Here is a 22,224-nt window from a genome sequence, read left to right on the forward strand (position 1 = left end):
TCATGGTTTTGATAGCATTGCATGTGTTTTTTTGGTCAACAACATGGCTAGTGAGGGAATCAGCATCCCTGGATACCTGGTACCAAAATCCTGATGCCAGATATGATAAATATCTGCTATCTAGAGAACTAATCAATACGAAAAAACTTGAAGGTAGTCCCTTGGCACCCTGTAGATATTACAGACCAGTGCTACCAGTAGCAATCCCTGGAACAAAACCTTCTATTCTTGCAAGCAGCCTGATAAAAGTCACTGGGACTTAAAAGAAAGGAATTCAATGGAGTTTTGTGCCTGCCCTGGTCCTTAGGGCTGGTCACTAAGACTCTATTTTTCCTCCTTCTCAATATACAGTATGATGATGGCAACCTGCTCCCTTTGAAATGAAGCCTGGCATGTGACTTGCTTTGGCTAATGGGATGTGAGCATGAACAGTGGGGATCACTATTGATGGAAGCTTTAAAAATCTGTTTGGAAGCCAAATGGTGGCAGCAACGCACACCTTTAATCCCAGCACTTGGGAGGCAGAGACAGGAGGATCTCTGTGAGTTTGAGGCCAGCCTGGTCTACAGAGTGAGTTTCAGGACAGCCAGGGCTACACAGAGAAACCTTGTCTTGAACACCCCTCCCCCCAAGAAAAAACAGTTTGTGCACGAATCATATGTCTCCTTGCCCTATCTCAGGAGAAGTTTGAGATGCAGCTTTTACCAGCTGCGGACTCCAAATGAATAGGACACATATTGCATTACTATGTAGTCTGAAGGAGAGAAACTTTTAGTTAAGTCATTAGGACTGGAAATGTTACTGCAGCATACGCTAGTCCCTCCCGACCAAATGTAATTGCCTTGTTCATGTCGCCAGGAGACAAGCTCCCATTCCTGACTCAGCCTCACCTCAGGCTTTCAGAAGTCCACTCTCTTTAGCTTCTCTCTCAGAACACAGTATACTTAAGATGCCCAAACACAAATCTGCCCCTGTGGCTATGAATTAACATTGCTATCTGGGCTGGGCATATAGTTCAGTGGTAGAGTGCTTAGCGCCCATGAGGCCCTGGGTTCCATTCCCAGCACCACAGAATGAATGAATAAATAAAGAAGGGTGGTATCCCCTTGTTTATACTACAATAACCTAACAACATTTGACACCAGAATGTTAGCTGACCCTGAGTCCTCACATGAAAAGAGGCACAGTGGGGTCTCCTTATGCATGGCTTCACTTTCCAGGTTCAATTTCTAGGGCCAATACTAATGGAAAGATTATTAAATGGAAAATTCTAGAAGTGAGAAATTCTTGAATTTTAACTTGCACACCATTCTGAGTAGCAAGATAACATCTTATATCATCCCTCTCCATCCATCCTGGGACATGAATCATCTCTTTGTCAGGCAGATCCATGAAATATATACTACCTACTTGCCGGTCACTTAGTGGCTGCCTCAGCCATCATTTCAGCTGCCACATGGTTTCACAATGCTGTGTTCAACCTTATCTGACTTAATAATGGACACACAGCACAAGGCTACTGAGGCTGATAAATGAGATATGCCAAAGAGAAGCAATATATTACTTTCTCCAGCTAAAACAAATGCACCCAAGAAAAACAAAGACCCGGTAAGACAACAAAATAGGTAACAACACCTCCAGTACAAGTATAAGGATCTGAGTTTAAATCCCCAGCACCCATGTGAAAATTCAGGCATGGCCACGCATGCCTGTAACCCCAGAGCTGTGGGGTGGAGTCAGGAGGATTCTGAGTGTTGGCTAGCCAGCCAACCAAGCCAAAATGGAGATCTTCCAGTTTAGCATGAGGCTCTGTTTCATGGGAAGAAGGCAGAGCAACTGGGGTAATACCTGATGTCCTTTTCTCCAGCTTCCACATACATGTGCATGGGTGCATGTGCCCATCAACTCATCCTACACACACACACACACACACACACACACACACACACACACACAGAGAGAGAGAGAGAGAGAGACTCATGTCATTATTGCTAAGACTGACAACATCTTGAAAGAGAAGTCACATTCACACAACTTTCACTACAGTATAATTGTTTACCATAGGTATTTACATATAGAAAAAAACCCTTTTGGTTCCGCCATGGGCTCATCTGTTCAAACACCTGGTTCCCAGTAGGTGGCGCTGTTTCAGAAAGTTGTGACACGTTTTGGAGGTGGAGCCTTGCTGGAGGAAGTGGGTCACTGAGGGCGGGCCTTGACATTTCACAGCCCACTTCCTGCTCACTCTGCTTTCTGAATCTGGATGCCAGGTGACCAGCCAGCTTCCTGCTGTAATGTCTTCCCTGCCTGCTTCCACGTCTTGTCCACCATGATGGATTGTAACCCTCTGGAACCACAGGCCAGAATAAACCCTTTCTCCCTTCAGTCGCTTTTGTCGTGGTACTTTATCATAGCAATGGGAAAGATACTATGATAACGAGGTGTACAGGACTTGGTACTACCCAATGTTTCAGCACTGACAGGGAACCGGGGATATATCCATCATGTATAACAGGAGATGGAGTACTATATAATTTGCCCCAATGTCCAAGTCTTCTTGTTAAACACTCCATTCTAGGTATGACGACCACACACGATCCCAGCCAAACACGAGAGTAAAAGAGAGCTGAGATGACAGCCCCAAACAGGACACGGGGCACACGGATTCTCCTTCCATCCTGCTACAAGCTTAAGGTCTAGGCTGTGAGAAAAATTCCTAGAGGCATTATCTGAGGCAAGGTCATCACATCCAGGAAATGCGATTAAAGGCCCAAGAAGAACCATCTGGTGAAATTAATGTGTTTATCAGAGCCTGTTCTCCGCTTTTACTATTCTGTGTGGCATTGGGCTGAATGAGTGCAGCTGTGTCCCTAAGTAGGCACAAGCGAATAGCAGAAGATATACAAACGCAGCCCAGAGCCCAATGCAAAATCCAGCCGTTCAGCCTGAACACAACACAGAAACACTAACATTGCTTTCCTCCCACTGCCCAGCCTGGGAGTCATTTGAAAGGAAGAAGAAGAAAGCTAAGAAGAGAGTCTTAGTAGGAAAAAAAATGAATAAGAAGAGTAAGAATCATTTAAACAAAGCCATAATAAATGCAACTTCTGTAACCATTTGTCTCCTTGTAGGTCTGTGAGAAACACCAATGTTAGTAAATATTCTAAAAGGCAGCTGAATTTTCTAGTAACACAATGTAGGAGATAGCTGCTAAATCCTAGATGTGGCTTATTCAAGACAAGCATACTGTTTCTTTCTGTCTCTCTGTCTCTCTGTCTCTCTGTGTGTGTGTGTGTGTGTGTGTGTGTGTGTGTGTGTGTGTGTGTGTGTGTGCGCGCGTGCCATGGTCTGAGATACACATGTGGCTATATGCATGGAGACCAGAGTCAAGCTCCGGGACCACCCACCTTGTTCTTTGAGACAGGACCTCTTCTTACTGGGCTGTCTGACCAATGAGCCCTGGAGTTTGTCTTCATCTCCCAACACTGGAATTTCAAGTATGCACCATGCCTGGCTTTTTACGTGGGTGCTGAGAATTGATCCCAGGTTCCCATGCTTGCACTTTCATGGCTATCTCCCCAAACCTCTTATTGATTTTTGTGGAAGAACGTTTTAATGTCAGCCCAACCCCCACTTGACTATCTCTGTTTCCTGAGATGTAGGTGCTAGCCCAAAGGAATCCATGCCTCAAAATAGGGTTCAGGGATGGAAATACGATTAGAAAAGACAACTCTGCAGTTTTCCTAACATTGGAAAGTATCAAGACTGTGAGTTTCCCAGCACTGATGTAACGCACCACATAAACTATTAGCAACAAGAACTGACTCACAGATCTGGTAGCCAGGAAGGAAAGTCAAGGTGTGAGCATGTTCTCTCTGAAGTGCTGGAAAGGAGGGCATGCAAAAAATCTGTCCATGTCTCCTCCTGATTTCTGGCAGTTACTGGCAATCCCTGGTGCTCCTCGCTTACAGCCACACTACTTCACTTCCTGTCTGCCCGTCATGGCTGTCCATATCTTCACACTGGGTTCTTGGTGTACTCGGCTGTACCCGAGGACAGGAGTCACAGCACACAAGGACCTACCCGCCTTCAGTATGAACTCACCTTAACCAACATCCTGATTACAACTAGGAAGATTATTGACAAGGTCACAGTCTTATTTGGGATTCCTATTGCTGTGACAAAACTCCGTGATCCAGCTAAGTGTGTTGGCACCATGCCTTTGATCCCAGCACCAGGGACGCGGAGGCAGCTGAATCTCTGAGTTTGAGGCAGCCTGGTCTACAAAGTGAATTCCAGGACATCCAGGGCTACACAGAGAAATCCTGTCTTAAAAAAACAAAAACAAAACAAAAAACCAACCAACAAAATAACCCACCATGACCAAAAGCAAGTGGGGAGAAAAGGTTTTGTTTATGGTCTGTCATAAACAAAACTCGAGGCAGGAACTTGGAGGCAGACACTGATGCAGAGGCCATAGAGGACTGCTGCTTAGTGGCTTGCTCAGCCTGCTTTCTTATACACACCAAGGCCACCTAACCAGGGGTGGTACTGCCCACAGGGAGTAGGCCCTCCCACATCAATCATCCATCAAGAAACTGCACTACAGGTTTGCCACAGACCCATCTGTGTTAATCGAGGTTCCCTCTTTTAAAATGGCTGTAGCTTGTGTCAAGTTGACATAAAACTAGCCAACATCATCATATCCACGGGTATTAGAAACTAGAGTTTCAACACTCCTTTGCAGGAGTAGGGGTGGGAGGCACCCATGTTGACCCAAAGCACCCGCTGAGAGAGACTGTCTCACCTGGGAGAGCTCTAAGTGTAAAGCCATGGAAGTCTGCTCGCCTGCCTGGGAAAGAGGTGAGCAGAACCAAGGGTTGAAGAAAGACTGAAAAGCACAAGGGTCTGGCTTTCCTGGAATGCAGCCAATCTGAACTCTGCCCATCTTTTAATTTCTCAGTAATATGACCAATAAAATGCTTTTAAAAAATTTTGGTTAAATGTATTTAGTTTGGGTTTCTTTCACAATAATGAGCTAACTGGTGCACTCAGCAATGAGCATGCTGAGTAGTAGGTAGTCTCCCATAATCTATATGGGGTATTTATAAAAAGAGATCAGCCATTAAATCGGGCATAGTGGCACATGCCTGTAATCCTAGTACTTGAAAGTTTAAGGTCACCCACAACTATATAGTGAGTCTGAAGCCAGGCTGGTGAGCATATGGACTCTGAGTATTACACTAGTCTCTCCCAGTTCTTGGTTGATGCCAGGACAGAGGAGGAAGAGAGCAGGAAGGCAGAATCATACTTAAGCCAGATGAGAAGAAGCCTCCACCAGGAATAATCGCAACATATGGACACACTGGCAGGGTGACTTCTTTGTGGTCTGAGCAGAGCTATTCTTGTCAGACCCAGGTCCAGACGGCTGTAGAGTTAGGACAAGTTGTCAAGCTACTAACCACCTTGTCCCTGCAGAGAAGATCCGGTCCACAGCTTCAGCTCCAGGGGAACCGTGGCATGCACTCGGCACTGAGTGGGCTGCCCTGCTCTTCAGGAAGAAATACATCTTTCTTCCCAGAGAATAGCATGAAATAGCTGGTATGGACAGCCTAGCAACAATGGAAAGATGCTGCTCAAAGAAACCCAAACATTCTCAATCCTGTTGGAATCACCGGGGATCTTTACAATTATTATTATTATTATTATTATTATTAATAATAATAATAATAAATCTAGATACCCAGTTTGCATCCCAGACCAATTAAATCACAGTCTCTGGGAGTGGGACCAAAGCACTAGCATTTCTAGAAGGCTCCTGGCCGGCTCAGGCTGAGAACATTGCCTTGTGTGAGCCTGGGTCTATCAGATGGTTCTCTTTGGTTGCATGTCTCACTTCCCCAGGGGACCTCTAAATATTCATCAGTATAATCCCACTTCCTGAGCTACACACATGAGTGGATCTCAATAGATCCACAACCTGACTCCTTGCTCTGTTTATCAGCCATCACCATGACAAGACAACATGGTCACGCTGGCTTAAAACAACACAAGACTTTTCTCACAGATCTGGAAGCTGGAAACGTAAACGCTGGCAGGTCATGCTCACTCCGAAGGCTCCAGGGAACAATCCTGCCCGTGCCTCTCCTGGATCCCATAGTGTCCAGCAACCATGGTGTTGTCATTTGGCTTGCAGGTACATCTGTCTCTGCTTTCATCCTAACTTGGTGTCCTCCTACCTGCCTGTGAACTTTCTCTTCTGATGAGAACACCATCCTTTAGTGATCACAAGCCCATCAGCTCCAGTATAGACTTAATCTAGGCAATTAATTTTTAAAGATTTATTATAGTTTTAAATATGTGCAGATTACCTGCATCTGTGTGTGGGAATGCGTACGTGTAAATGCAGATGCCCTCAGAGTCCAGAATAAGACATTAGAACCCCCGAAGCAGGAGGTACAGGTGGTTTTGAGCTGCCCAACTTGGGTGCTGAGAACCAAATTCCAGTCCTCTGGGAAAGCATCAAGTGTTCTTAACTGCTGAGTCATCTTTCCCACTCCCTTAGCCTAGGTAATTATATCTGCAACAGCCCATCCCTATTTGCAAATAAAAGCTGCATGCTGAGATTCTAGGATGGATACAAAGCAGGGGGTGAGGGGATGGGGGGTGGTGGGGGTGAGGGTGGGGGTTACAGTTTAATCTCGTGTACTCTTCCTTACCCATGTAAAGGCTTCAGAGAAAAATCACAGAGTTGTCATAAGACCAAGCCAAACAAAAGCACCCCATCTTTTATGAAAAGTTTATAATCTGAAACCATTTCAGATTGACAGAACAGTTGCAAAAATAGCACAAAGAAGTCGTCTTCTCCCTCCATCCAACTTGTTCCTACCTTATAAAACCATGGAAGGTTTATATAAAACTAAGGCACTGGCACAGTGCTACCATCTGAAGTATGCACACACAGCTATTTCACCACGGTTCCACCAATGCCCTCCTTATTCAGGACCCAAATTAGAGTTTCATATTGATTCACCATAGCATTTTAAGAAAGGAAAAGTTCTGAACCGACTTCCATCCAGAGGATCAAACTTCCTTTAAGTCTCCCTCCCTTACTCCCGAGGATCTTGGACTCTTCTCTCCTCTGCTCCCCCAGACCCTGAGCCCTCCTTCCCTTGTTCCCACCAAACTTAAACCTTCCTTCCTTTGCTGCCCTAGGACCTTGGACCCTCCTTTTTTTTTGCTGCCCCAGGACCTTTACCCTCCCTCCTTTGCTGACCCAGGACCTCATATCCTCTCTCATAATTGTGTTCTGCTGGTTCTACGTCTCATCCGCATACCTTTCTTGACTGGATCTCATATATCTCAATTAAGTTCAAGTTTGTTCTTAATGACCTTGAGGTCACAGGGCCATCTGAGAACCTAACAACTCACAGACTGTCCTCTGGATGCATGTAGACACTAAGGACTTTGTACTTGGTCTCAGAGCAGTTGGCTTTCCATCTCTTTTGCCTCTTATCAAGAGACAGGAGAGGCACCTTAATACCTCCTTAGGTCATACTGTGTTGGCCCCTGAGGGAGTAGATTCCCACAAACATCAGCACATCTCACTGCTAAGCCTTCCCTGACATTTTTCAAGATCCTGCACATGGTAGCAATGTTTTGGACTCTGGTTTTGAAGTGCCCCAGCAGCTCCAGCCCCTGCCTTGGGCTGAGACCAAGCACTGACATCCAGACAAAGATCTGCAAGGTGGCAAGACTCCTCCTCCAGCCAACGGGGCTGCCAGTGTAGAATCCCCATAAGCTTTCCTGGACCACTGCCAAGACTACCTCATAGGAAACATCTCAGAACCAAACACAGCTTAGTTCACACTCCCTGCTATTATGTGAATGTTGACAAAGGAAAAGGACTCCAGTTTGCAGAACAGTATGGAGAAGCTCTGTCAGCTTCTGACCAGCACTGTGACATGGCAAGGGGCCTTGATGTCCTTCTATGTTTGGAAGAGACATGAGAGGTCTCCTGATGGGTCAACAGTTATCAATCTGCATGCTTGCTTAAGTGTATACACCAACCTGTCTAACAGGCACCAAGGTTGAAAAACAAAAAACAGGGCTAAAGAGATGGCTCGGTAGTTAAGAGCACTGACTGCTCTTTCAGAGGACCTGGGTTCAATTCCCAGCGCCCACACGGCAGCTCACAACTGTCTGTAACTCCAGTTCCAGGGGATCTGACATCCTCCCACAGACACACAGACATACATACATGCAGGTGAGACACCAATGCACATAAAATAAATCTTAAAAAAACAAATTAAAAAAAAATCTTGGCTCTCAGCTTGCTCATGCCTTATCTACCAACTCCTTCCCCAAGGCCTGCTCTGGCCCACTTCTCATGCCATTCTTGGATGCTACCTGTTTTCAGCCACATCTCACAGTCAAGGATAACCCAAGTGTGTTCTGGCCTATGAAACAACTGGTAAAGACCTAAGTGGTCCACTCTGCTCTAAGGGTCACATTTTCTCCATCTAGGATCACTTCAACACATCCAGGACCAACCAGAAAACCACAGGGGTGGGAGAACAGACAAGGTGATGATGACGACATATAACAACAACAATAATGATGATGATCATGATGATGATGATGATGATGATGATAATAATAATAATAATAATAATAATAATAATAATTCCTACTGACACAGCTGAGTCAAGGGAACAAACCCAGCTGCCTTACCTTCTGCAAACGGTTCCCATTCATAAAACCGGCCCATGAATGGCTTGTTGTTGTAGGATGCACACTGCACCTCCCGGATACTTCTACCACTTTCCGGACACGCCTAATAAAGCAGATAGAAAACATGCAGTTAGTGTCCATGCTTTTGTAACCTTAGGATGTCTTCCAACTCTGAATACCACGTCTCTACCAATGAAACCGGGCTTCTGAAAATCTGCTGGTCATCTTTATTAAATTTTTTAGGGCAAGGAGTGCAGCTCAATGGGACGATTGCTACTTTAGTCTGTAGTACCCTAGTCCTGGGTAGTCTATTACTGCATGAATAAATACATAAGCAAATACAAATGATAAATGAATTTAACGGCTGGGGAGATGGTTCAGTGGTAAAGAGTAAGCATGAGGATCTGAATTTAGGACTCCTCAGAATCCATGTTTAAAAAGAAAAATCTACCAACAGTGGCACACACACATAACCCCAGCACCAGGGAGGCAGAGAATCGAGGCTCCCTGGGGATCACTGACCAGCCAGTCTGGCCAGTCAGTGCAAGGCTTTGTCTAAAGAAATAAGATGGATAAGGCTCAGGGAACATTGCAGAGGAGGAGGAGGCAGAAAGGCTGCAAAGGGTCAGAGACTTTGCTGAGAGATTGTGTCTCCTAGTAATATCAGAAGCTATACCTGTGAAGTCATTAATTTGGAGGAGAGTGGAGAGGAGGGTATGGGAGGGTTTGGAGGGAGGAAAGGGAAGGGAGAGATGTTGCAATTAAATTATCAAAAATAAAAAATAATCCAAAAGATAATTGACCTCTGGCCTCCACATACCCATGCACAAACCTGCATGCATACCTGGCCATGTGCACACACATGCATACATGAGAAAAATTGAAGACTAATCTAACGCAGACCTCTAGGCTGCACTGCAGGTTAGAAGCACTGTGAGAAGGCCAATGATTCTTTTCTCTCCCAGGTTCACTTCTGGCAAACCATCTGCTAAGCCTTCAGCTTCCTCTCTCGTAAAGTCAACGCTGGCGCATGTCCTTCACCTGGCATGGAACAGTGTCCACAGCTAACACGTCCAGGGCCCTCGGCCAGTCCCTCTTCAAACGTATTTCACACGTCACTCATTCGGTCCTCACAGCCACTGATAGGGTAAATGTCACAGTTTCATAGATTGAGTTTTTCAGGGACTGGCCAACCGGGCACAGAGGTGACTGATGTGAAGCTCGGGAGGGACCTAGATGTCATTCCGGACAGGGTGGAGCCATCCAGGGTTCGGCTCTTTGTTCTCTGATCTTGTCTTGTCTCAGTTCTGTCTACCTTCAAAAGCAGGAGCTTCCAACCTCCAACATGCATGAAAATCACCTAGAGATCTTGATCCCTGGAGCCCTCTCCAAGTGATTTCTACCCCACAACTCTAGAATGAGGTCTACGAATCTGTATTTTCTCAAGTGTGTCCAGGAGACTCTGATACCCAAAGAAAGCAGGCAGTTCCATGTGGCGTATTTCTATCTAGTTTATAGAAGGCAAACATGGCAGTGTGTGATATGAAATAGATGGACAAGAACAGAAGCACTAAATCATTGTTGGTAAAGTCTGACCTGTCATTTCAAAACCCAGCTACACCCTGTTTCAACGGTGTGTGTACATGTATGTATGTGGGGTGTATTAGTTATGTCTGTGTATGTATATGTGTGTGTGTGGAGTGTGCATATATGTGAATGTGTGTGTATATTTCTGTGTGTATACATGTGTATATGTGTGTGTGTTTGTATATGTATGTGTATATAAGTGTGTGTGTGTGTGTGTGTGTGTGCGCGTGTGTAACAGAGGGGAAGGGAAAGTAGCCCCCTGGCCTCTTAAACATTACAAAGCACTATGCATAGAAGTTTCCAGAATGAACTGCTAATAGCTCAAAATCTTCAAGGGTTTATATAAAGAATTATGATATATGTCATCAGAAGCATAAGATCTTCTGCAAGATGAAAGGATAGGGGGAGGAATGAGACCCAGCAGGAGGAGGCCATCCCCTGCTAGGGGACAGTGGAAGGAGGCTGCTGGTCCCCACCTCAGGGTAGTCAGAACCTGCTCGGCCTTGTGCAAACCATTTTCAACAAGACTCCATTTGAGGCAGAATGTGAAGGAATCAGTGAGGAGAGGGACTGGGTGGGCAGGCAGTGTGGGCTGAGCTCTTACAATCCATGAGGAACTGATAGGTGGGGGAGGGCCATCTCCTAGGGCTCTGGAAGCCTACCTGCTGGCCACCTTGACTACAGACATACAAATGCTCCCAACAATAGCAGCTGTCCCCAGAAAAAGATCTGTTTCATTTTCGAGACCAAGTCTCCATATAGCCCATGTTAGCCTCGTGGGAGACAGTGTAGCCCAGGCTGGCCTTAAACTCCTAGCCTCCTGCTTTCATCTCTCAAGTGCTGGAATTGCAGGCCTGAGCCACTGTACTCAAATGAGACTCAGGACAAGATGTTTTTCATGCTCTCTTTCCAGGAGTCAAGTACAGTTAGCAAGTGATCAGTTAAGTGACTTGGAAAAGTCACCATCCCTGCATCAGTCTCCAAATTGGTCTGAGAGAAAAACAAACGAACAAATAACACTAGGACTTGTTTTAAAAAGCACAGCTTCCTGGGCTGGTGAGATGGCTCCGTGGGCAAAGGCACTTGCCACCAAGCCTAGCGGCCTAAGTCAGCCCCTGCGACCCACGTGTGGAAGGGGAAAACTGTTCCTCTGGAACCTCTTGCTCACTCCTGCCTGATCCAGAAAGCCCCATTCCTCTTTCTCCCAACCCCACCCTCTTAGAGAATCTCCAAGCAAAAAGCCTAGTTCCAAATTCTGGCAGCTCCGGCAGCTCCTCCTGAGATGCCAATAGCCCAAGACCCTGCCTTAAGCGGTCAGCTTTTGACCACACTTGCTCGCACAAACCCAGCTTGTGGAGGACATGTCATCACCCCTTGCCTACAGGGTATATAAGCTCCCTGCTTTAGTTCTGTGCATGACTTCTCCTGCCTGGATTTCTGGGGCTGGAGAATTCACCCGGGAGTTGTTTTGTTCAAATCTGTTCTCCTACTTTTTCAATTAGGCCTGATCTGGCTCGCTGCATCACTGGAGAAACCTATTACCATGATACAGAAAACCTATTAAAAGCCAACTCCTGTAAAGCTATCCTCTCATCTCTATATAAATTTTCTGACATGCACTCAAACACACACAAAGTCAATAAATAAAAATATAATTAAAAAAATTAAAAATACCTTCTTGGGCCCTACACCAGCTGCAGGTGTGAAGAAGGCTCAGCAATAAGTGCTTCCCTGGTGATGTTGCTGTACCAGTCCCGGCCCCAGGCTGTACAGCAGCACTAAAGAGCCGCGCCTACCTCAGTCTCTCTCCAGATCAATTAACCCAGAAGTGTGGACCTGCAGAGCGTTAAACTAAAGCCCTTTAACTTACAGATGTGAACACTGAGGCCAGAGAAGTGGTATACCTACCTAAGATCCCACAGGACACAGAGGCAGGGCCCAGAGACTGACCACAGCCAGACCAGTCACTGCGCTGCAAGGTTTCCCTACAGAAACAGACCATACCAAAGGGCCAAATGCTCTGTTTCACCTGCATAAAGCCCAGCTGCTCCACGATGGGGCTCTGGCTAGAAGCCAGCCTTCATGAACCTGGTAGCACATGTCAAAACTGAAGATTACAGGACACAGAGACAGTCTGCTTCATACCTCTCTCTGAACAGAATGGTAGTTTGAATGGGAGTGGCCCTTACAGGTGCCTACATTTGAGTGCTTGTTCTCCAGTAGGTGGAAGAGTTTGGAAAGGGTTAGGAAGTATGGCCTTGGAGGAGGTGTGTCACTGAGGGAACTGCAAATATGTACAGCTACTGTGGAAATCAGCGTGGCAGTTCCTTGGGGAGATGGGAATTGATCTACCTCAAGATCCAGCTATACCACTCTTGGGCATATACCTATATTGTGTTTTAATTATTGTCCCTTAGAAGCCTATTTGTTTTCCAAGGAGAAACAGAAAGGGACTGGATCCAGTCGGGAAGGGAGGTGGGGAGGAACCGGGAGAAAAGGGAAGAGAAAACATAGTCAGAATATATTGTGTGAGAAAAAAGAAACTATTTTCCAATGAAAGGGAGAAGGAAGGAAGGGAGGGAGGGAGGGAGGGAGGGGGGAAAGAATGAATGAAGGAATAAAGGAATGAAGGAAGGAAGGAATGAAGGGAGGGAGAGAGGGAGGGAGAAGGGAGGGAGGGAAGGAAGACAGGGAGGGAGGGAGAAGGGAGGGAGGGAGGGAGGGAAGGAAGGAAGGACGGAGGGAGGGAGGGAGGGAGGGAGGGAGGGAAGGAGGGAGGGAAGGAGGAAGGGAAGGGGACGACCCCTGTAGCAGTCCTCAGCACTGTCTTGGAGAGGAAGAGCCACTACAGGATTTGTTAGCAGACTGCTTCTTGGGGCTGGGGTGACAGCTCCATTGGTAATGTGCTTGCAGAAGACAAAATTCATAGCCCTAAATGGGATGTCTATATCACATTCCTCCCTCAAGGCTTAAGAATCTATAAGGAAGAGGGTGGTGGAGATTTTAAGAGCCAGAGATGAATGACTTCAAGGAAATAGCACTTTCCAGACATAAAGAGCTGATACACATAGGAATTCAAAGGGACCCTAAGAGCATGCACAAGTTCAAACCTGACAGCATGGAGGAAAAAGTGGACATGGAGCCCCACCCCCAGCCAAGGAGTTACTGACATTTGAGGAGTGCTGGGAGAGGGAAAGTCAGCTTCTTTGACAACGTGTACCTGTGTATCAACCACACTCCAAGAGCAGGCCCCACACTCAGCAGAAGTCAGCCAACACAAGTCAGACTACATTGGTTTGTGGGTGGGTAGGGAGATGGAAGAGGATCCAGGGGAGGGGAAGGATGATCAAACATATTGTATGAAATTCTCAATGGCTAAATAAAAACATTATTTAAGAAAACAAAACAAAAAACTGAGTTCAATCCCAGCATTGAGAGAGAGAGAGGGAGGGAGGGAGGAGGAGGAGGAGCAGGAGGAGGAGAGGGAGGAAGGGAGGGAGGGAGACACTCAGGTACTGGCACACAGCACCTAAGGCGGGTGCTGGCTAGCACTGGGACAGCTGTAGAAGCGAGGTCAGCCTCAGCCTCAGAGGCCTGGTGAAGCAGCCACAGCCCTAAGGAGTGAGGAGGACACCGAGCAGGGCAGGGCAATCCTGTTTCATGTCTCCTTTGTAGATTACATCTGTTCGTACTTGTCTCCTGTTATCGGCACATAATCGCTTCATTTTAGCAGACTCTGGGAAGCTAAAACTTCCAGGCTACAGCTGGCTGTACATTTGTTAGATTTTTAAATTGGTTGTTTCCTGATGTCACAGGCTGAGTCACCCTTCACCTTGTCAGTAATCATCTCTCTGTTAAACTGGGAAGAGGCCTTGGGCAGGTTTCCTCCAGAGAACTGAGCCTTGCCCATGGGGCACAGACTCCTACAGTCTTCAGGACAGAAAACTGGTGGTGGGGGGTAGGAAGCCATGCAGAAAGAGAATAGGATTGTTCTGGATGGAACCAACAAAGGCTGGAGCCTTACAGCCAAGGAACGCCCTTGGGGAGAGATCCTCCCCTCAAATGCCCCCATCCGCCCCAGAGAGGGAGGGATGTTTCCCCTGGAGCCTGACTGGAAAAGAAATGAAGATGTATTTCACTGCAAACTGAATCCTTATAAAGCAGCAGATGCCCTATCCAAAACTCTGTCTCACAAGTGCCCGGGGATGCTATGACTCACACCGAGAATCATGGAAATTCTGGCTACATTTCTAGTGACCCTTGTTAATCAGAGTTGACAACTCTGAGTGCCTAATTGCACTGCTCAAAGGCCACCATCAGTGATCCAACACTTACCTTGTGGTAATTAAATGACTTTGCTCTCCTGAGGAGAGGAGGAGCACTGTGCCCAGTAAAGGTGGTGCCAAGAAACTTGACCTTGAACTTGCCTGGGTCAGATATGGTTTTGTTTTGTTTTTGTTTTTGTTTTTTTTTAAATCCTTAAAGTTACTCTGGGTTCAACCAAAAGATGAGCTACCATGGCAACAGAGAGTACATTTAACTTCTCCCCGAAGGGATCTAAAAACGAAATCTAGAAATGTTCCTGTGCCTTCGTGAGAAAGAGGCAGGCAGAAATGAAGACACTCTACAGAGATAATCTGTTAATCTGACTACCAGACTGCTGAAACAGAGGACCCCTAAAGAAGTGAGCCCCACCCTGGAATGTGATGCTGAGAGGAGGGAAAGGCACCCATCAGAGGAGAACGTGACTCCAGGAAAGACACTTTACAAGACCACCCTATGGGATGAAATTGCGGCTGAGATAGTGATAGGTCACTGGTGGGCAGGACCACACCTTGGCCGGATGCCTAGAGGTGCAATGTATATCCTTGGCCCTCTCTTTAAACTTTGTTCTCACTTTAGAACCCCAAGAGGAAGAAGGACTTGGGGGCCCCACTGGATCTCTTTCTTCCTAGTGTAGCCGCATTGAATAAAAACCCTTTTCCATTTTTCACTTTCAACTTGGTTGTTTGAATTAGCTTGTTGAGGACTGCAGGCCAGACCTTCTTAGGACACAGATGGTGACCCCCAAGTCAGTAACTGCTGTACGGCTTAGGCAAAAACTCTTACTTAGGGGACTGGGGATATGGCTCAGTCAGAGGCATGAGGACCCGAGTTCTGAATCTCTAGGAACTCCCTGAGAACCCCTATGAAAAGCCAGGGTAATGCACATTCCTATAAACCCGCAGACCAAAGGGACAGAGACACGAGGCAAAGGGACTAAAGAACAGCCATGAAGCTCACTGGCTGAACAATCATTGAGAGAGCCTGACTCAAAGGAGAAAAAAAGAAAGAGGTGGAGGAAAAGGTTTGAGGAAAGACACCAGAAGTTGACCTCCACACACACGAGCACTCATGTGTGCACATGCCTGCATGCACATGTCCACACACGCACGCGCGCGCGCGCGCACACACACGCGCACACACACACTCACTCCCACATCACCTTAGCTTCTCATGGGCTAAATTATCACAAGGAATGGCGAACTTTGCATCCAACCCTGCCTATGCCTACTCTCCAGAGATCTGGGTGAGGCTTAACTCGGTATGCACCCAAGCTGCCCCCTCATAGCACTGTTCAGTGAAGGGTAGCTTAGCAGAACACACCAAAGACAATCCAACAGTTCCAAAACTATGAGTGGGCAACCGGAAGGCTGGCACTCTTGGCAAACATTCTCCTGCTTGATCTTTCATAGCTGGAAAGTGGGATTCATCCTCCATCTGAAGAGCAAGGATCTACAGACCAAAATGCCTTCCCAGTTACCAATGTGTGTGTTTACTGTCTCCTTTCTCAAGCCACACAGGGCCAGCTCCACCTTTCAGAAGGTCCTCTGCCACCTCCCACCACTCCCATAATTCTCTGGTCAGTGAAATAGTTTGTCTGAAGTCAAGGCATTGCACTTTATTTATAATCTAAATTTTTCTTAATTCCCAAGTGCATCATTTTTCATCCAAGAGAAGAAGCTCATAATGTTCCCTTAGAAGAAAAGTATTCTTCTCATTCCAGGGCATAGGTCAAAGCCCAAAAGCGTGTCAATGTAACTAAATCTATCCGCTCACCCAGAAGAATATTTTCTTTTTTTTAAAGACAAGGTCTCATGTATCCCAGGCTGGCTTTGAACTCACCATGTGGCCAAGGATGGCCTTGGACTTCTGTTCTTCCCACTTCTACTCCCTAGCGCTGAGATAACAGGCTGTATCACATCTGCTTTATGTGGTCCTGGGTATCGAACTCACAGCCTCACATCTGACAGGCAAGCACTCTTCCAACTGTGCCACATCGCCAGCCAGAATCCTCTATCTTTAAGGTCTCTGCACATACATACATACAAATGTAGGCCCGGTCTTAGGTCACTCGTGTGTTTATGTACTTCTGATTGCCTAACTTATCTGTAAGTGTCTATTCCTATAAGAACATTTTCTAAAGAATGCTTTTTGCTGACCAGTTGACAAAGTACACATTTATTCAAACATGCAAAATGTAAACCGTCCTCGGGAACTTAAACTTCCTCGTGGTGACATCAGGAACTCCATTAACAAGAGTGGCTTCCTCACCTGCTGCTGCTGCCTGCCTGGTAGAGTATGAAATTCCACTCCAAAGCAAACAGTCACTGTGCTCGGTGTTGTGGCTAACAAGGATCCTGAGAAGACTGAAGCCACAGTTTCTCACAGGATGGCATAGGCCAACTCAAGAAAGACACATAAAGACTCCTGACCAGGGGTGGGGATGGGGCAAGAGAGGAGGGTGTTTAGCCAGCAGGATTCTCAATGTCTAATCTAGAAAAACAAGGAGTCCACTGATCCTTTTTAATGGTGATAGATTTTTTAAAAAAGAAATCAACATACTGGATGTAGCCAAAACTATGACTGAAAATAAAAGTGTGGCTGGCAGACAGAATCAACAGGGTGGGAGGAAAGAGATCATTTCTTTCTTTCTCAATCAAAGGGTGATGGGGAAAGGCTGGAAATTGATACAGAGTGAAACAGACAGGCACGGGAACTGGGGTGTGTGTGTGTGTGTATGTGTGTGTGTGTGTGTGTGTGTGTGTGTGTGTGAGAGAGAGAGAGAGAGAGAGAGAGAGAAAGAGAGAGAGAGAGAGAGAGAGAGAGAGAGAGAGAGCATGCCTGTAGGTGCATTTGTGTGGGAGCCAGATAACACCTCAGGTATTGTTTCTCAGGTGTGTCCAGCTTTTTTTTTTTTTTTTTTTTTTTTTTGAGACAGGGTCTCATACTGGTGTGGCTCACTGCTTAGGCCAGCCTGGCTGGTCACCCAACCCCAGGAATCCACCTCTCAGGGCTGGGATTACATGTACACACCTCCAAGACAAGCTCTTTACCTGGGTTCTGTCTGGGGCTCACATTCAGTCCTTAAGCACTTTATAGACTAAGCCATTTCCCCAGCCTAGGAACTACACCTTTTAAATCACTGAGTGTTACATCTTTGGAGCCAGACATGCCCATCTCTAACATCACAATGCTGTTATTTGCACAACTTTATTTTAAAGCCGTTATATTCATTGTTTATTGAACCACTTAAATAACATTATTTATTGTGTGTGTGCTTGTGCACACAAACACACCCCCCACCCTGGTGTGTATGTGTGTACAAGTATACACATGCATGGGCCAGGATAAACACTTGGAGGTCAGAGGACAACTTAATGTTATCAACTCTCCTTTTCCACTACTTGGATCTTGGGGCTTGAACTCAGATCATCAGATTCATCAGAGTCAGTGTTAAGTGCCTTTATCCGCTGAACCATTTCACTGAGCCTGTACAATATTTTTATAAGCATGTAAAGTGTTGGCTGTAAATAGCACATATGTAAGCACAACTCATATGTATAACTTGTGTGCATGTGTTTATGTATGTACATATATACACATATACATTATATTTATAAGTATATAAAAGAAAAATTACCAAAGAAATTCCAAGACCCCTGAATAGAAAGCAGAGTTGCCCAAAGCACCCACACCAGCACCCATTTCTCAGCTAAAGCAGCAGGATTAAGAGAATGTGTGCTGCAGCCCATCAGGAGGCCAGCCCATCTAGTCACTCACTGGTCCCGTGGTTCAAACCTTCAGATGTCCACCAAATTCAACCTGGACCATTGACTTTCAGCTCCTACTCATTGCCTTTCCATCTAGACACAGGACAGAATTATATCTGCCGCAGAGACCCAGTTCAGCTGCCCTGAGAGCTGTTTCATATCCTCCCCTCACTGTTACTTACTCTAGGGCAGAAACAACCAACCCCAAACAGATAAACCATCTGCAGCCACAGTGACATCTGCACTTGTGGAAAGCACCTTCTAGCCTCAGGCATCTTTCCCCACAAGTTAAGTGACTCAAGATGGCTCCTTCAACAATCAAACCCCTTGTCACACATAACCTGGTCACTGCGTGGAACCATGTGACTCTACAGCCCACCTCCTCCAGAGGGAACACAGCATCAGTCTGGTCCCTAAAGAGAAAGCAGTGAGTTCAGTGTGCCTAAGAGAAGAAGTTAGGGAGAGACAGACACCTCAATCACAGACATCTTGGTTGGTTAACACATTTAGCAAATACTAATTCAGACCCAGAAACAGATAGCAGAAAATATTTTTTAACTTCATCTTGTAAGGCACCAGAGGTTTGGTTTCTCCCTCTTTTATAATGTTCCTAAAAAACCAACTCCATCTATTTTTTTTTGGGGGGGGGGCTTCGAGACAGGGTTTCTCTGTGTACCTTTGGAGCCTGCCTTGGAATTTGCTCTGTAGACCAGGATGGCCTCAAACTCACAGAGATCTGCCTGCCTCTGCCTCCTGATTGCTGCGATTAAAGGCATGTGCCACCACTGCCCGGCTAAAATAGAAAGTTTTTTTTTTTTTTTTATGTATGCAGTGTTCTGTCTGCATGCCAGAAGAGGACATCAGATCCCATTATAGATGGTTGTGAGCCGCTGGGAACTGAACTCAGGTCCTCTGGAAGAGCAGCCAATGCTCTTAACCACTAAGCCATCTCTCCAGTCCCACAACTGTACCTTTTACATCTAGGACAGTGATTCTCAACCTCTGGGTTATGACCCTTATGGGGGTCAAATAACCCTTTTACAGGGGTCACCTAAGACCACTGGAAAACACAGATTCGACATTATGATTCATAACAGTAGTAAAATTAGTTATGAAGTGGCAACAAAAACAATTTTATGGTTGGGGGTCACCAAAACGTGAGGAGCTGTATGTTGTTGTTGTTGTTGCTGTTTTCTCGAGACAGGGTTTCTCTGTGTAGTTCCTCCTGCCTCTGTCTCCCGAATGCTGGGATTAAAGGCGTGTGCCCAGACTGCCTGGTCTTAGCCACAGCCAGCAAGGTGCAGGGCAGCTGATGGATCAGAGATACCTCTGTGTGGGCTCTTCCCTTCTGAAGACTTGCTGGAGGGGGATGGGGGGAGTCCTGGCTCTGTGGGAAGGCTTCCCATTCTCCCAGGAGGTTCCTGAACTGCCTCCTCCTCCTCCTCTTCAGCATACAGAAGGAGCCTGGGTTTCACTTCTGCATCTTCCACACCCTGCACCTGGATTCTCCACCTCCTCACTGACTCCACTCAGGCCTAGTAATGACCACCATCTGGAGATTTCAACCTGCCCACATACGACTAGGGCGTGGTTCAGGGGTCTTATGCCTGCAGCTGGGTTTGACCTTTCCCTACATGACCATATTGGAACCTCACAAAAGCCTAAGAGGAGGAGATTATTATGCTTTGCACCTTATGGGAGATGACAGAGAGTTATGTGGTTCTCCAAGCCAAGGATACGAATCCCAACACCCAAGTTAGCTCTTCTTGCAAAGCTACCCTCGTGGGAACTATCCCATACTGCCTTGCAAGTCTAATCTCCAATTAAAACTGACAGGTAGAAAAACAAGTAACAAAAAATAAAACAACAACAATAAAAAGACCCCTCAGGGTCTCTAGGAATCTCTAGTGAGCAGCCTGAACTGGCCTTGGACTCAGAACCCTCCTACCTCATTCTCCCAAGCATGCACAGCACTTTAGGCTGCTTTTCCAACTTTCACTGTGCATCAAATGTTTCATATGCATCTAAAAAAAAAAAATCAAGCAAGGCCCAAATCATGTTGCTGGATCTTGATTTGTTAAAAGTTAACATTCTGGTTAAAGGGTTCTGATTATTCATAGCAGGAGAGAACGGGCAGGGGATGAACTCCCACCACCTGGCTGGCACCTGAGACCCCGACACAATCCCTCCTGCTTCTTCCTGGCCCTGGCTAAGCCTTTCTTTGTTCCCACATGCTCATGTTTGTCTTTGTTGGTCATTTTTATAAACCTAGCTTAACTGTCCCCTACCCAGTAGAGTCTTCCCCAACCCAGGGCCCCCACGCTGTGCTCCCAGGATTCTCCCCCACTTGCCAAGTACTCTAGCACATATACAATGCCAGACAAATACCTCAAACAGGACTTTCCCTGAAGCTCTCTAAACCAATGGTTCGCAACATGTGGATCGCGACCCCTTCAACAAACCTTTATCTCTAAATATATTTACTCTACAGTTCATAACAGTAGCAAAATTACAGTTATGAAGTAGTAATGAAAATAATTTTATGGTTGGGGTCACTACAACATGAGGAACTGTATTAAAGGGTCACAGCATTAGGAAGGTTGAGAACCACTGCTCTAGACCATTATGCTGAGGATGGAGGAGCCATGAGCAGAGAAGAGACAGGGTTCTGATTTATATAAGTCTGCAAAATATTTACCCCTCATCCAGCCTCCTCATAGTCATCACTATACATCTCAGAATTGAGCCCCTCATTGTAGGAACCTTAGAAATGAGGGGTGTCCATCAAAACGGAAGTAAGGTAGGCTGAGCACAAGTTCAAGAATAGAGTTGAGAAACTGGTGTTTGCAGCCTGCACTTGGTCATATCCCCATCTTTCTCTTCTCCCAGATACTATCCAGGAGAGAACTGAAAGTGCACGTGTGCTTTTTCATCTTTGGAGAGGACCTAAGTACTAGCCTGCATCCTCTGTTAGTTTGGGTAATGTTTTCTGGACTATTGTCCTTGGCTTTTTCCTCTTGGAGTAGGAAGATCTGCGTAACTTAGGGATGCATGTCATCTCTTCATGGGCGTGAGGAAGGGGAGGGCCGGAGATGTCTCCCTAACATCATTGGTGCTCGGATGCCGAGACTGCTCTCCTCAGAAAAGCCTGTTGGCGAAGCTGAGCCGGGGCTGAAGTCTAGGAACTCACACTTCAGGATTATACTCTTCACCCTCTAATGGTAAGCACAGACGGCAGGATTCAAATACTTGTATAAACAACCTCGTTTATGCACAACACCTATTTTCCTCTGTGAGTCTAGGATTTTGTAATAAGACAGAGAATGGCCGCATGACCAAATCTCCCCAAAAGTTTTAGTATAGAGAAATGAGTCTCTAGCAGAAAATTCACATTTCTCAATAATTCGTCAATAGAGGACCCATGCTGAAATCCCAAAGGAAAGGACTCTTGGGACCCAGTGCCAGGCTGTCTTTGGACTTGGTCCCCTGTGCCTTTCTCTTTTCCAGGCTTTCCTTGTATATTCTCACCATAAGAAGCTATAACTATATACTAAATCTCATAGAACCTTCCAGGAGATCATCATAGCCAGAAATGGCCTTGGAGACTCCTAAAAAGGAGAAGTTTTCAAGTATTCATGGGCTTTGGTGCAAGTCACAAGAAGCCTGAACCTTGTAAAAAGGAGACAGGCAATATCAGGACACATGGGAGATGATATCTCCCCAAAAAGGCAGGCAGGGTGTGTGACCTGGACAGTGGCATGCACTGTGGAAACTGTCTCAACAAAAAAAAATATGGAATGAAACCTATAAG

General features: G+C 46.1%; 1 protein-coding gene across 1 annotated transcript in view; it reads right to left on the reverse strand.

The window, feature by feature from the left end:
- The window catches only part of Thsd4 (thrombospondin type 1 domain containing 4), a 485,807-nt gene that overhangs the window by 427,490 nt on the left and 36,093 nt on the right, over window positions 1-22,224 (reverse strand). The window contains exon 3 of the mRNA XM_059269043.1: window positions 8,734-8,836. Within this exon, the coding sequence (XP_059125026.1) occupies window positions 8,734-8,836 (103 nt within the window). The remainder of the gene's footprint in view (window positions 1-8,733; window positions 8,837-22,224) is intronic.

Source organism: Peromyscus eremicus, chromosome 7 (assembly GCF_949786415.1).
Source record: "Peromyscus eremicus chromosome 7, PerEre_H2_v1, whole genome shotgun sequence".
NCBI lineage: Eukaryota > Metazoa > Chordata > Mammalia > Rodentia > Cricetidae > Peromyscus > Peromyscus eremicus.